Source organism: Hyla sarda, chromosome 5, assembly GCF_029499605.1.
Source record: "Hyla sarda isolate aHylSar1 chromosome 5, aHylSar1.hap1, whole genome shotgun sequence".
NCBI lineage: Eukaryota > Metazoa > Chordata > Amphibia > Anura > Hylidae > Hyla > Hyla sarda.
The window spans coordinates 327575330-327588866 of record NC_079193.1 but is presented as its reverse complement, the minus strand read 5'-3'; the positions used below and the strand labels follow the sequence as shown (position 1 = coordinate 327588866).

At 38.8% G+C, this 13537-nt stretch overlaps 1 protein-coding gene across 3 annotated transcripts in view; it reads left to right on the top strand.

The window, feature by feature from the left end:
- LRRC69 (leucine rich repeat containing 69) overlaps window positions 1-13537 on the top strand; it is a 41738-nt gene that overhangs the window by 13559 nt on the left and 14642 nt on the right. For all 3 annotated transcript variants that reach the window (XM_056522344.1, XM_056522343.1, XM_056522345.1), the window contains exons 3-6: window positions 7213-7285; window positions 11317-11512; window positions 12402-12473; window positions 13336-13437. In XM_056522344.1, the coding sequence (XP_056378319.1) occupies window positions 7213-7285; window positions 11317-11512; window positions 12402-12473; window positions 13336-13437 (443 nt within the window). The remainder of the gene's footprint in view (window positions 1-7212; window positions 7286-11316; window positions 11513-12401; window positions 12474-13335; window positions 13438-13537) is intronic.

Here is a 13537-nt window from a genome sequence, read left to right as displayed (position 1 = left end):
TCCATATGGACATGATGACATCACACAGTTCCTCTATATGGACATGATGACATCACACAGTTCCTCTCTATGGACATGATGACATCACAGTCCCCCTGTATAGACATGATGACATCACACAGTTCCTCCATATGAACATGATGACATCACGCAGTTCCTCCATATGGACACGATGACATCACACAGTTCCTCCATATGGACATGATGACATCACGCAGTTCCTCCATATGGACATGATGACATCACACAGTTCCTTCATATGGACATGATGACATCACACAGTTCCTCCATATGGACATGATGACATCACACAGTTCCTCCATATGGACATGATGACATCACGCAGTTCCTCCATATGGACATGATGACATCATGCAGTTCCTCCATATGGACATGATGACATCACACAGTTCCTCCATATGGACATGATGACATCACACAGTTCCTCCATATGGACATGATGACATCACACAGTTCCTCCATATGGACATGATGACATCACACAGTTCCTCCATATGGACATAATGACATCACACAGTTCCTCCATATGGACATGATGACATCACTCAGTCCCTCCATATGGACATGATGACATCACACAGTTCCTCTATATGGACATGATGACATCACACAGTTCCTCTCTATGGACATGATGACATCACAGTCCCCCTGTATAGACATGATGACATCACACAGTTCCTCCATATGGACATGATGACATCACGCAGTTCCTCCATATGGACATGATGACATCACACAGTTCCTCCATATGGACATGATGACATCACGCAGTTCCTCCATATGGACATGATGACATCACACAGTTCCTTCATATGGACATGATGACATCACACAGTTCCTCCATATGGACATGATGACATCACACAGTTCCTCCATATGGACATGATGACATCACGCAGTTCCTCCATATGGACATGATGACATCATGCAGTTCCTCCATATGGACATGATGACATCACATAGTTCCTCCATATGGACATGATGACATCACACAGTTCCTCCATATGGACATGAAGACATCACACAGTTCCTCCATATGAACATGATGGCATCACACAGTTCCTCAATATGGACATAATGACATCACACAGTCCTTCCATATGGAAATGATGACATCACACAGTTCCTCCATATGGACATGATGACATCACACAGTTCCTCCATATGGACATGATGACATCACACAGTTCCTCCATATGGACATAATGACATCACACAGTCCTTCAATATGGACATGATGACATCACACAGCCCCTTCATATGGACATGATGACATCACACAGTTGCTATTTTATGTGATATTTTATGTGGGGGACATCCAAGCACATGATATCCCTGAACCATGGGAGACTATTGCACACAGCATATTAAATATATGTTAAAATCCAACCAATGCCCCCCTCAACGTTTCACCACCACTGTGGCTTTGTTAAGAGGTTTGTGGGCAGTGAGGTCTGAGAATGCCAACCTGAGATTAAAAAACCTCTCATGGTGATGTCATATGGAATCAGGGCAAATATCTTGACAGGAGGAAATCAGATGAAATTCAAAAGGTTACAAATTTGGGGTTTTATTAAATGTGAACTATGCCCTAAGAAAGGGGATTTGGATAAACAATTGCTGCGTATATAGGCTAAATGGATCTACAAGTTACAGAGTTTAAGTCCCAAAAGACTCAATGAGGGATTTACTTTCTCTGCCTTCCTTTAATCCAGTCATGCCACTATTGAAAACTGAGAAATGATATGATTATAATAAATACTATTCCAGATTAATTACTTTTCTATAATTAGGAAATAAACATCACAGCTGACCTTCATGGCAATTCTATGTTTTGAGCTTGTTGTCATTATTACTGGTTGATCGTATAAGGCCTTACTATATATGATTGTAGAGCATCATGATGTTTCATCACTGGTGAGAGCAATTAAATATAACAATGAATGAAGAACACAGTAATCATGACAATTGAAATACAAGACAGAATGATTTTAACTTTATTGTTTATTCCATGATATGACCAGACTGTATATAAGCCATTTAGATATGTTCTTCTTTTTGTTCGCACAGTGCCAGTGCCCATCTTCGGTAATAGTAATTTCTCAGAGAAACTAAGTTTGTGCACATAGTGCATTGTTCACCTTTCACTAATTGCAGCACTTCAAATTCTAAGTCACTGTTAAACCGGCAAAACTACAACTTACAGCATCTCCGGACAGCCTTAGGCTGCCTGGGCATGTTGGGAGTTGTAGTCTCTTTACTTTAAAACCTAACCTACGTCCTTTCACTACATCCTTTCACTTTAAAGCCTAAGCTACGCTAACTACGCTACAATCTAAGCTAGCTACGCTACACTGATGTTAAACTACGCTAACCCTACGCTGGTTTCCCACACTCGCTGCCTGCTACACTCTACTACCTACGCTAACTACGCACCCTGCACGCACAGTTTTTTACGGACTTCCCCTGAACAACTGCGCATGTGCCAACATACGCTAGCCTCCCTACGCTAACTGCGCAGTGGAAGGAAGCAGCACATCCGCTCTTAGTTTTCTACAAATCGTAGAAAACTTTACATCCCATAAATGCCCCCATTCTGATGAAAGTATGAACTTCAGCAAGTTGTCTTAACCACATCTACATGCCTAAGTGCTTTGTGTTGCTGCTGTGTGATTGGCTGATTAGCTATTTGCTTTAGCAAGCATTTGAACTTATATATCTAATGGTACAGTGGCCATTGAGTGTATATTTGTAGCAGTAACTTTATTTGCGAGAAAGAAAATCCAAAGTAATTTGAGAAGATTTCGTTGACGTTGTATGACATAAAGAGTTGGTGCTAAGAGCCCTTACCTGTAATAACACAGCACTGGGGCACTAAGCCATGTGAGCTTAGTTCCTCTTCACCAGTGGCATGTGGACCCTCCTAAGACCACTGGCCGGGACCTTGGCTCATCACCTGCACACTTACTGGGAAAAGAAGTACTGTGATTATATCCATGGCCATTCACGTATCCTCCTGCCAAGAGAGACATAACTTTAGGCTAAGAACATTACATAGGAGCTGGGCACGGGTGTTCTTGGCGCAAGCGAAGTACAAACTAGAGAAACCAGTTAGAGGAATTACTCTTGGAAACAAATATGTGACAATGTGACAAATATTTATAACTAGCAGAGTACCCAGAGTTGGCCGGTCTTCCTACCTAATCCTTGTGGGAGAGGAAAAGCAACAATAATGATCTTGTTCTCATATTCTGTCCTCTTATGCCCTTCTCATATCCTGTCCTCATATCCCAAACTCATATCTGTCCGCATATCCCCTCCACATATCTGTCCTCATATCCCATCTCATATACCTTCCTCATATCCTGTCCTTATATTCCAACCTCACATCCCATCCTCATATCTTTTCTTATATCGTGACCTCATATCCCGTCCCCATATCCCATCCTTATATCCCAACCTCATATCGCGTCCTCATATTGGCCCTCATATTCCGACACCAGTAGATTTCCATAGGAGTATGGGAACAAGGCCATATTATGCCCTTCACTTTTATCAAAATATTATTATAGATTTTTTTATAAATAACATTTTTCTTTAACAAGATGGATAACTGTTCCAGAATTTAGATGATTTACTGTGTGGCTGTGAAGCTTTTATAATGTTAATGCTCTCATTTATCATCGTAAATAGACAATATTTCTTCTGTTCGGCTGCTTTGACACTATAAAATTCATCCGTTTTAAAGATCCGTTTGATGTTCCGTTATGAAAACCCTGAAAATCGGCCATTAAACGTCCGTTAGAAGATCCCATTATAGTCTATGGTATTTTTACATTATCCGTTTTAATCCGTTATGGCCCATTATTAATAACGGGCGTTATTTTGTGACGGAAGATAGTAATGGGAGAAATAGTTCATGCACTATTTCTTCCGTTCATTCTCCCGTCACAAAATAACGTCCGTTATTAATAATGGGCTATAACGGATTAAAACGGATGATGTAAAAATACCATAGACTATAATGGGATTTTCTAACGGACATTTAATGGCTGATTTTCAGGGTTTTCATAACGGAACTTCAAACGGATCTTTAAAACGGATGAATTTTATAGTGTAAAAGCAGCCTTAGTGGGAAAGGTTTTCAAACAATACTTGAAAGAAAATTGAAACTTATCCCTTACCCAAAGGATAGGGGATAAGTGTCTGATCGTGGGGATCAGACCACTTTGAACCCCCCCCCCCGTGCAAGCTCCTGTATAGGATTCCATTACTGTCCTTAGCATGCTCCGGCCTCCGAGATAAGCGCAAGGTATTCCTTTAATCCTGCATTGAGAATAGTGGGTAAATATTAGGCCTTGTTTACACCTCCATTAAAATTTCGGTCCGCCATATAAAAGCTTTAAAATGCACTGAATTCCTTCTGTAGAGGGGTATTGGGTGTTCTAAACATACCCAGGTGCAAACATATGGGTAATAAAGAATACACTGTGCTTGGGGAAAACCAGTGAAGAAGAATAATGGAGGTCTGAACATCTTCATAGATTATCGTTATCTTCATATTAAAAAACTAACCCTATCGGGGGAAAGTGCAGAGACCACACATAAACGTAATCGTTTTTTTCTGGCATTTTTGAAGATATCTGCCACTGCAGTTTTTGAGCCAAAGCGATTTATACTTCTCCTTCTTATTGGTTCCACTTCTGGCCTTGGCTCAATAACTACAGTGGCAGATATCCCCCAAAAATGGAACATTGAACCTGTTCTGCTCGATTATGCATTGCCGTCTATGGAGATGGCACATTTCTGAGCTGTCCTAGTGCGCCGGCAGAATGTCCGCCCGTATATTCCCATGGACATTTCACACATTTTGTGAACATGCTCACTTCATGCTGTTTTTTTCCCCCAAAGTTATACTGTCCATGTTTTAAAAGAAAACAAGATTTTAGTAGAATTTTTTTTTTATGGCAAATTCCAACATTTGGAATTATGTAGCCTCTCGTCAGCCAGGCTTCTGTCATTTTGGAGAGGAAAATAAAACAATCTGCTACCCAATAAAGAAGGAACGGTAACCAGTACTAGTATTTTGTACAGTCAGTAGCGTATGTAAGTCTGTGTTCACACTGTGTGTTTTTTTCTGAGTTTTAACATGCATTTTATTTTGTGAATTCCGATGCCTCTCAATAAGTTCATCAATCAAAACAAAACATTGCAAGTTACATATGCATAAGGCTGTGTGTGAACAAATCCTTATGGTTTCTGTTTTCATCTGGTAAAGTTTTTAAAATGATTAGTTGTAGCATGGTGAAGCATGCAGCAGCTCGCTTCACTCCTTGGCTCGATGCTCATTCTGACTGATAGTGGAACTCCATAGACTATAATGGAGCCTCCTGTCTCCTGCTAGATGGACTGAGCGCTGGACAGGATTGAAACATGCTGCCATACGCTTCACCTGGCTATAACTAGCCATCAGAAGGGGTCTCTGGATAAAGACCTCAAATTATATTAAATTACAGTAATGCTTTAAAGAGCACCTGTCACCAAATAAAACGTTTAATTGTGTAATTAGCAGACACTTTCCCATTCACTTACTTTTAAAATTATCAACATAAATATGTTTAAAATGTCATTCATAGAAAAATTGGTTCTGGTCCCTGCTGCAATTAATAGAGTGAGTTTGGTCTCCTCCCGACCTAGCAGGAGACCAAACTCAGGAAGTGCTTCTGGCTGCACTGAGCTTGAGTGACAGCTGCACAGAGCCTCACTGAAAACTGCACAGACTGAGAGCTACACAGAGCCTGAAGTCTTCCATTCATCAGAGTGCTGCAAACGTGAGTGCAGAAGTGGTTCCCCAGCAGGCTTTAGTGATGTCATGCCTGTTGGGGAATGCCCACTTTCTCCTGCTGGGAGATTGCACTATGTGAGCAAGAACGGTAAGATACACAGCTTTTTAAAGCTCTGAATTTTTTTTTAACAGCGGGAGGGGTGTTAGGAGTAGTTAGGGAACATACCTGAGATAGTTTTATTTAATGACAGGTACTCTTTAAACCAGCCATATATCTGAAGGAGATAAATGTTCCTTCATTTAAGTCCCCCATATTGGTGATGTACAGTATAGCTATACAGTGTCATATACTAAAGGCTTTTATTGTGGGTATACATGGAGAAATCATTCCAATGTATAACCAATGATGAAAGGTACAAATGGCCAAGCCAAGTGTGCATATGTATAAATAAGGTCAGGAGGAAAAGCTGTCAGCCAATCACGGGCTCACATGAGGACGATGACACAAGTGATTTGGAGATCATGTGACCTTTATTGGAGACATCGGTGATTGGATAAAGAAACACTCTCATATGCAGCATCATGATTACGGTCTTTGATAGGGTAATAAACCTGTCTATCTTTTATTGATACGAAGTCTTGGATTCTGATAGGTAATAACCAGTACACCCCCTATGACATCATAGAACTGAGCTTTTACTGGCTGAATTTGGTGCCTCTGATCTCAGTAGCACCTCAGCCCTTGACAAAGCCGCTATGTCTGGCGAAACGTCGGGGAGGTCAGTGTTAGCAACTGCTCTCCAGCATAGAGTAACAATACATACTGCTCTCAGTACCTTATAGAGTGTACTATACAGATATCACAACTTAAAGAGTGTGGCCATACTATGATAGGACTCCCTCTAGGGGGTGCTGTTGTGTCCATTTGTGATATATGAGAGAGATTTATTTTCTATGACTGGTTAGGGCAATTGTGAGTTTAAATTTCACATTTATTTTTTATCAAGTTTAGGATTGTTTTAAATGGAATAAATAAGGAATATAGGGAGGGATCCCAAGTTTGTTATGGTTAGTCCCACCTAGGGATGTGAACCTCTAAGTCTCTTTAGTGTTTATTTACTCATTCCCCAGGATCCACCTAGGGGAATTCTGGTTATTTTTACTAGGGAGCATATCACCGAAAATCAGCATTTTATAAAAGTGATAAAGCTGCCATGATCATTCACATAAATGTTTTTTAAATGTTGCTGGAGGATGTCCAGGAAGTATATACAGTATATAACTATGTACTTTCTAAATACACAAACATATGCCTGTAAATAATGCTGTATATAATGTGAACAGGGGTTGAAGTTATTGTTTATTCAAACATTTTTATTTAAATTTTTTTCCCCTCAATTTTCCAGATGGATTACAGAATCTTTTATGTCTAAATTTGAATAACAATCTCATTGAGAATCTTCCTGTGGAAATACAAAAGTAAGTAAGTTGTATGTTCTGTGCCTGTTACGTACATAATGAAAGGTCTCAAAATTCCATTTTAGCTTAGATACAAACAGGGGGATTCGCTGTGCAAATCTTTCACAACATATGTTCAGAAATCTGCAGAAATTTGCAGTGGCAAATCGCATTAAAACTTTCTGTAAAAAAAAGGAAAAAAAAAAAGAATTGTTCAGCAGGGAATCTGCAGTAAATAGTTTCAGATTTTATGGCAGATTATGACTTCTCTTTTGAAGTTGATTCCTGAGTATATCCCTCAATATTTTTGCATCACATTAATTTCCATGCAGACATTTCTGCGCAGTGTAGATGAGGTTTGTTCAGATGTCAGATGGAATTAAGGGACAGGTGAGGATGTCATTATACATCAGTATATGTATTTTCACTGAATATTAATTGATATCTCATTATGTAGATGTGCTTATACCTGTATTGTTATATTATTATGTACAGGTGCCCATATACTTATTGGTGTATTATTATGTACAGGTGCCCATACACTTATTGGTGTATTATTATGTACAGGTGCCCATATACTTATCGTTATATTATTATGTACAGGTGCCCATATACTTATTGGTGTATTATTATGTACAGGTGCCCATACACTTATTGGTGTATTATTATGTACAGGTGCCCATATACTTATTGTTATATTATTTAGTACAGGTGCCCATATACTTATTGGTGTATTATTATATACAGGTGCCCATACACTTATTGGTGTATTATTATATACAGGTGCCCATACACTTATTGGTGTATTATTATGTACAGGTGCCCATACACTTATTGGTGTATTATTATGTACAGGTGCCCATATACTTATTGGTGTATTATTATGTACAGGTGCCTATACACTTATTGGTGTATTATTATGTACAGGTGCCCATACACTTATTGATGTATTATTATGTGCAGGTGCCCATATACTTATTGGTGTATTATAATGTACAGGTGCCTATACACTTATTGGTGTATTATTATGTACAGGTGCCCATACACTTATTGATGTATTATTATGTGCAGGTGCCCATATACTTATTGGTGTATTATAATGTACAGGTGCCCATACACTTATTGGTGTATTATTATGTACAGGTGCCCATATACTTATTGGTGTATTATTATGTACAGGTGCCTATACACTTATTGGTGTATTATTATGTACAGGGGCCTATACACTTATTGGTGTATTATTATGTACAGGTGCCCATATACTTATTGGTGTATTATTATGTACAGGTGCCCATATACTTATTGGTGTATTATTATGTACAGATGCCTATACACTTATTGGGGTATTATTATGTACAGGTGCCCATACACTTATTGGTGTATTATTATGTACAGGTGCCCATATACTTATTGGTGTATTATTATGTACAGGTGCCCATATACTTATTGATGTATTATTATGTACAGGTGCCCATATACTTATTGGTGTATTATTATATACAGGTGCCCATACACTTATTGGTGTATTATTATGTACAGGTGCCCATACACTTATTGGTGTATTATTATGTACAGGTGCCCATACACTTATTGGTGTATTATTATGTACAGGTGCCCATACACTTATTGGGGTATTATTATGTACAGGTGCCCATACACTTATTGGTGTATTATTATGTACAGGTGCCCATATACTTATTGGTGTATTATTATGTACAGGTGCCTATACACTTATTGGGGTATTATTATGTACAGGTGCCCATACACTTATTGGTGTATTATTATGTACAGGTGCCCATATACTTATTGGTGTATTATTATGTATAGGTGCCTATACACTTATTGGGGTATTATTATGTACAGGTGCCCATATACTTATTGGTGTATTATTATGTACAGGTGCCCATACACTTATTGGTGTATTATTATGTACAGGGGCCTATACACTTATTGGTGTATTATTATGTACAGGTGCCCATATACTTATTGGTGTATTATTATGTACAGGTACCCATACACTTATTGGTGTATTATTATGTACAGGGGCCTATACACTTATTGGTGTATTATTATGTACAGGTGCCCATATACTTATTGGTGTATTATTATGTACAGGTACCCATACACTTATTGGTGTATTATTATGTACAGGGGCCTATACACTTATTGGTGTATTATTATGTACAGGTGCCTATACACTTATTGGTGTATTATAATGTACAGGTGCCTATACACTTATTGGTGTATTATTATGTACAGGTGCCCATACACTTATTGGTGTATTATTATGTACAGGGGCCTATACACTTATTGGTGTATTATTATGTACAGGTGCCCATACACTTATTGGTGTATTATTATGTACAGGGGCCTATACACTTATTGGTGTATTATTATGTACAGGTGCCCATACACTTATTGGTGTATTATTATGTACAGGTGCCCATATACTTATTGGGGTATTATTATGTACAGGTGCCCATATACTTATTGGTGTATTATTATGTACAGGTGCCTATACACTTATTGGGGTATTATTATGTACAGGTGCCCATACACTTATTGGTGTATTATTATGTACAGGTGCCTATACACTTATTGGTGTATTATTATGTACAGGTGCCCATACACTTATTGGTGTATTATTATATACAGGTGCCCATACACTTATTGGTGTATTATTATGTACAGGGGCCTATACACTTATTGGTGTATTATTATGTACAGGTGCCCATACACTTATTGGTGTATTATTATGTACAGGTGCCCATACACTTATTGGTGTATTATTATGTACAGGTGCCCATACACTTATTGGTGTATTATTATGTACAGGTGCCCATACACTTATTGGTGTATTATTATGTACAGGTGCCTATACACTTATTGGGGTATTATTATGTACAGGTGCCCATACACTTATTGGGGTATTATTATGTACAAGTGCCTATACCTGTATCGTTATATTATTATGTACAGGTGCCCATATACTTATTGGTGTATTATTATATACAGGTGCCTATACACTTATTGGTGTATTATTATGTACAGGTGCCCATACACTTATTGGTGTATTATTATGTACAGGTGCCCATACACTTATTGGTGTATTATTATGTACAGGTGCCTATACACTTATTGGGGTATTATTATGTACAGGTGCCCATACACTTATTGGGGTATTATTATGTACAGGTGCCTATACCTGTATCGTTATATTATTATGTACAGGTGCCCATATACTTATTGGTGTATTATTATGTACAGGTGCCCATATACTTATTGGTGTATTATTATGTACAGGTGCCCATACACTTATTGGTGTATTATTATGTACAGGTGCCCATATACTTATTGGTGTATTATTATGTACAGGTGCCCATACACTTATTGGTGTATTATTATGTACAGGTGCCCATATACTTATTGGTGTATTATTATATACAGGTGCCCATACACTTATTGGTGTATTATTATGTACAGGGGCCTATACACTTATTGGTGTATTATTATGTACAGGTGCCCATACACTTATTGGTGTATTATTATGTACAGGTGCCCATATACTTATTGGTGTATTATTATGTACAGGTGCCCATATACTTATTGGTGTATTATTATGTGGGGTATTATTATAGATGCTATTGAAATGTTACCTGTTACCTATTGTGAATGTTACTGATGTTTTATTAGTTTCTCACACAGGAGGATCCCTATAACCAGTAAGGTGCAGCTATAACAGTGTCTTGGTTATGCATATAAATAGTTTATTCTACTGATAGGGTTTATGTGTCCCTAAAATAAGCTGATAAAAGTTACTGATTCGTAACTTAATTCTAAATTGAGATTTACAAGTTAGCTTAGTGTGTCCCAAGGCAATGACCTCAAACATTAAAATTCCCACAATGCTTCTTACTGAAGTACTTAATGTTATGTGTTCTCAGGTGTTTTGTGCTTCTGACAGGCATACAGCATGCATATTAATGTGTATTGTTTTTGCCTGTATGCAAATAAAAAAATAATAAATAAATAAATAAACGTGATTTGTATAGGCTGCAATGTCTTGAAAAGCTGAGCATAAACAAGAACTGCCTGCAAGAAATTCCCAGAGAGTTGTGTATCCTACAAAATCTTTCTGAATTGCATCTTGGGAATAACCGGCTGGAGACTCTACCAGAGCAGATCGCCTACCTGAGCAATCTGAAGGAGCTGCGGATTTATCGGAACCATCTGATCGGCCTTCCAGAGGTGAGGAGCATATTATGTGTAAATCATGGTTTGACTAGACCAGTTGGAATATATATATATACTAGCTGAGTACCCGGCATTGCCCAGTTTTTCCTTCCTAATCCTTGTTGTGTAGGAAAATCAACAGAGGAAGCTTTTGACTTCATATCCCATCCTCATATATTGTTGTCATATCCCAACCCCATATCCCATCCTCACATTCCGACCTCCTATCCCGTCCTCCTATCCCGACCTCCTATCCCAACCTCTTACCCCGTCCTCCTATCCCGTTTTCATATCCCATCCTCCTATCTCGACCTCCTATCCCAACCTCCTATCCCCACCTCCTATCCCGTCCTCCTATCCCATCCTCCTATCCCGTCCTCCTATCCCGTCCTCCTATCTCGACCTCCTATCTCGACCTCCTATCTCAACCTTCTATCCCGTCCTCCTATCTCGACCTCCTATCCTTTAAAGGGGTACTCCACTGGCCAGAGTTCGGAAGTAAATGTTCCCAACGCTGTTTTGTTGGGCCGACCCCCGCAGCGTGAAAACAGCGTTCGGAACATTTACTTCTGAAGGCTGGCCAGTGGAGTTCCCCTTTAAATGTTTTAGCTGAACCCAATTTCAGCAGGACTGGTTGTCTGAATGGGACTTATAACGGGGTTGACCACACTTCTGAGTCCTGCGTTCTCAATGTGCATGCTGATGGGCAGATGAAGCCATAGCCCGTTGGAAGCCCATAAACACAGTGTGAATGTAGCCTTAGGCAGTCAGCTTGTCCTGCCAAATCAGTAGTTTCTGCTGACACATGTCTAATGTGTACGGGGCCTTTAGATGCCTGTCCTTCTCATAGTTATTTAAATAGTGGACTATTTACCTCACATATATTACTGTATCTGTTCTCTAGGGACTTTGCAGGTTGAAAAAGTTGAAAATACTGGATGTTGCAGGAAACCAAATACAGGCATTTCCATCAAGAGTAAGTATTAATTCCTACAAAATGAAAGGGGTATTTCAGTCACGGCTGATCTGTAATCTGTAGTCAAAGACTGGTACAGCTTCCGGGGAAAAGGCAAACCCTGCTACAGACAATGGCTTAAAGGGGTACTGGAAAACATTTTCTTTTGAACCAACTGGTGCCAGAAAGTTAAACAGATTTGCAAATTACTTCTATAAAAAAAAAATCCCAATCCTTACAGTACTTATCAGCTGCTGTATAATACACAGGAAGTTCTTTTCTTTCTTCAATTTCCTTTCTGCCTGACCACAAGTGCTCTCTGCTGACACCTTTGTCCATGTCAGGAACTGTCCATAGCAAAAGAGGTTTGTTATTGAGATTGCTCCTACTCTGGACAGTACCTGACATGGACAGAGGTGTCAGCAGAGAGCACTGTGGTCAGACAGAAAGGAAATTCAAAAAGAATAGAACTTCCTGTGTATTATACAGCAGCTAATAAGTACTGGAAGGATTGGGATTTTTTTAATAGAAGTAATTTACAAATCTGTTTAACTTTCTGACACCAGTTGATTTAAAAGAAAATGTTTTCCAGTGGAGTACCCCTTTAAAATATTTGCTGTTCGCATGAATGCTGCCATTCTGTTAACAAGGAACTATTGAGATGGTGGACTACAATTGTAGCACTTACTGCCTTCTCCAGTCAGAACCAGCTTGAATACCAGTTCACCCAGAGATGATAATGGGTAAAAGAATCCAAAACATTAAAAGGAAATCACTACTAAAGATCCAAACAATGAGGCATTGTGCTCAACGTGACGTCTGAGCGGACCTGTTTGTTATTGAGCAATGTTTGCCTTTACTAGTACTTCTTTTGTTTTTACAGATGCATGAAGTCCCCATACAAGAACTGTACTGTGAAGAAAATCCACTGCTACGAAAAGAACCAGTGTCTGCCATTCAGGATGAAGAAATGTTGTCCCTGAAGGTAAAGATGCTGTACCTGATGGGTTGAGCAAGTGTTTCTAAAATAACTTAGAGATTTAAATTATCGTATTTTTCGTCCTATAGGACTCACCGGCGTATAA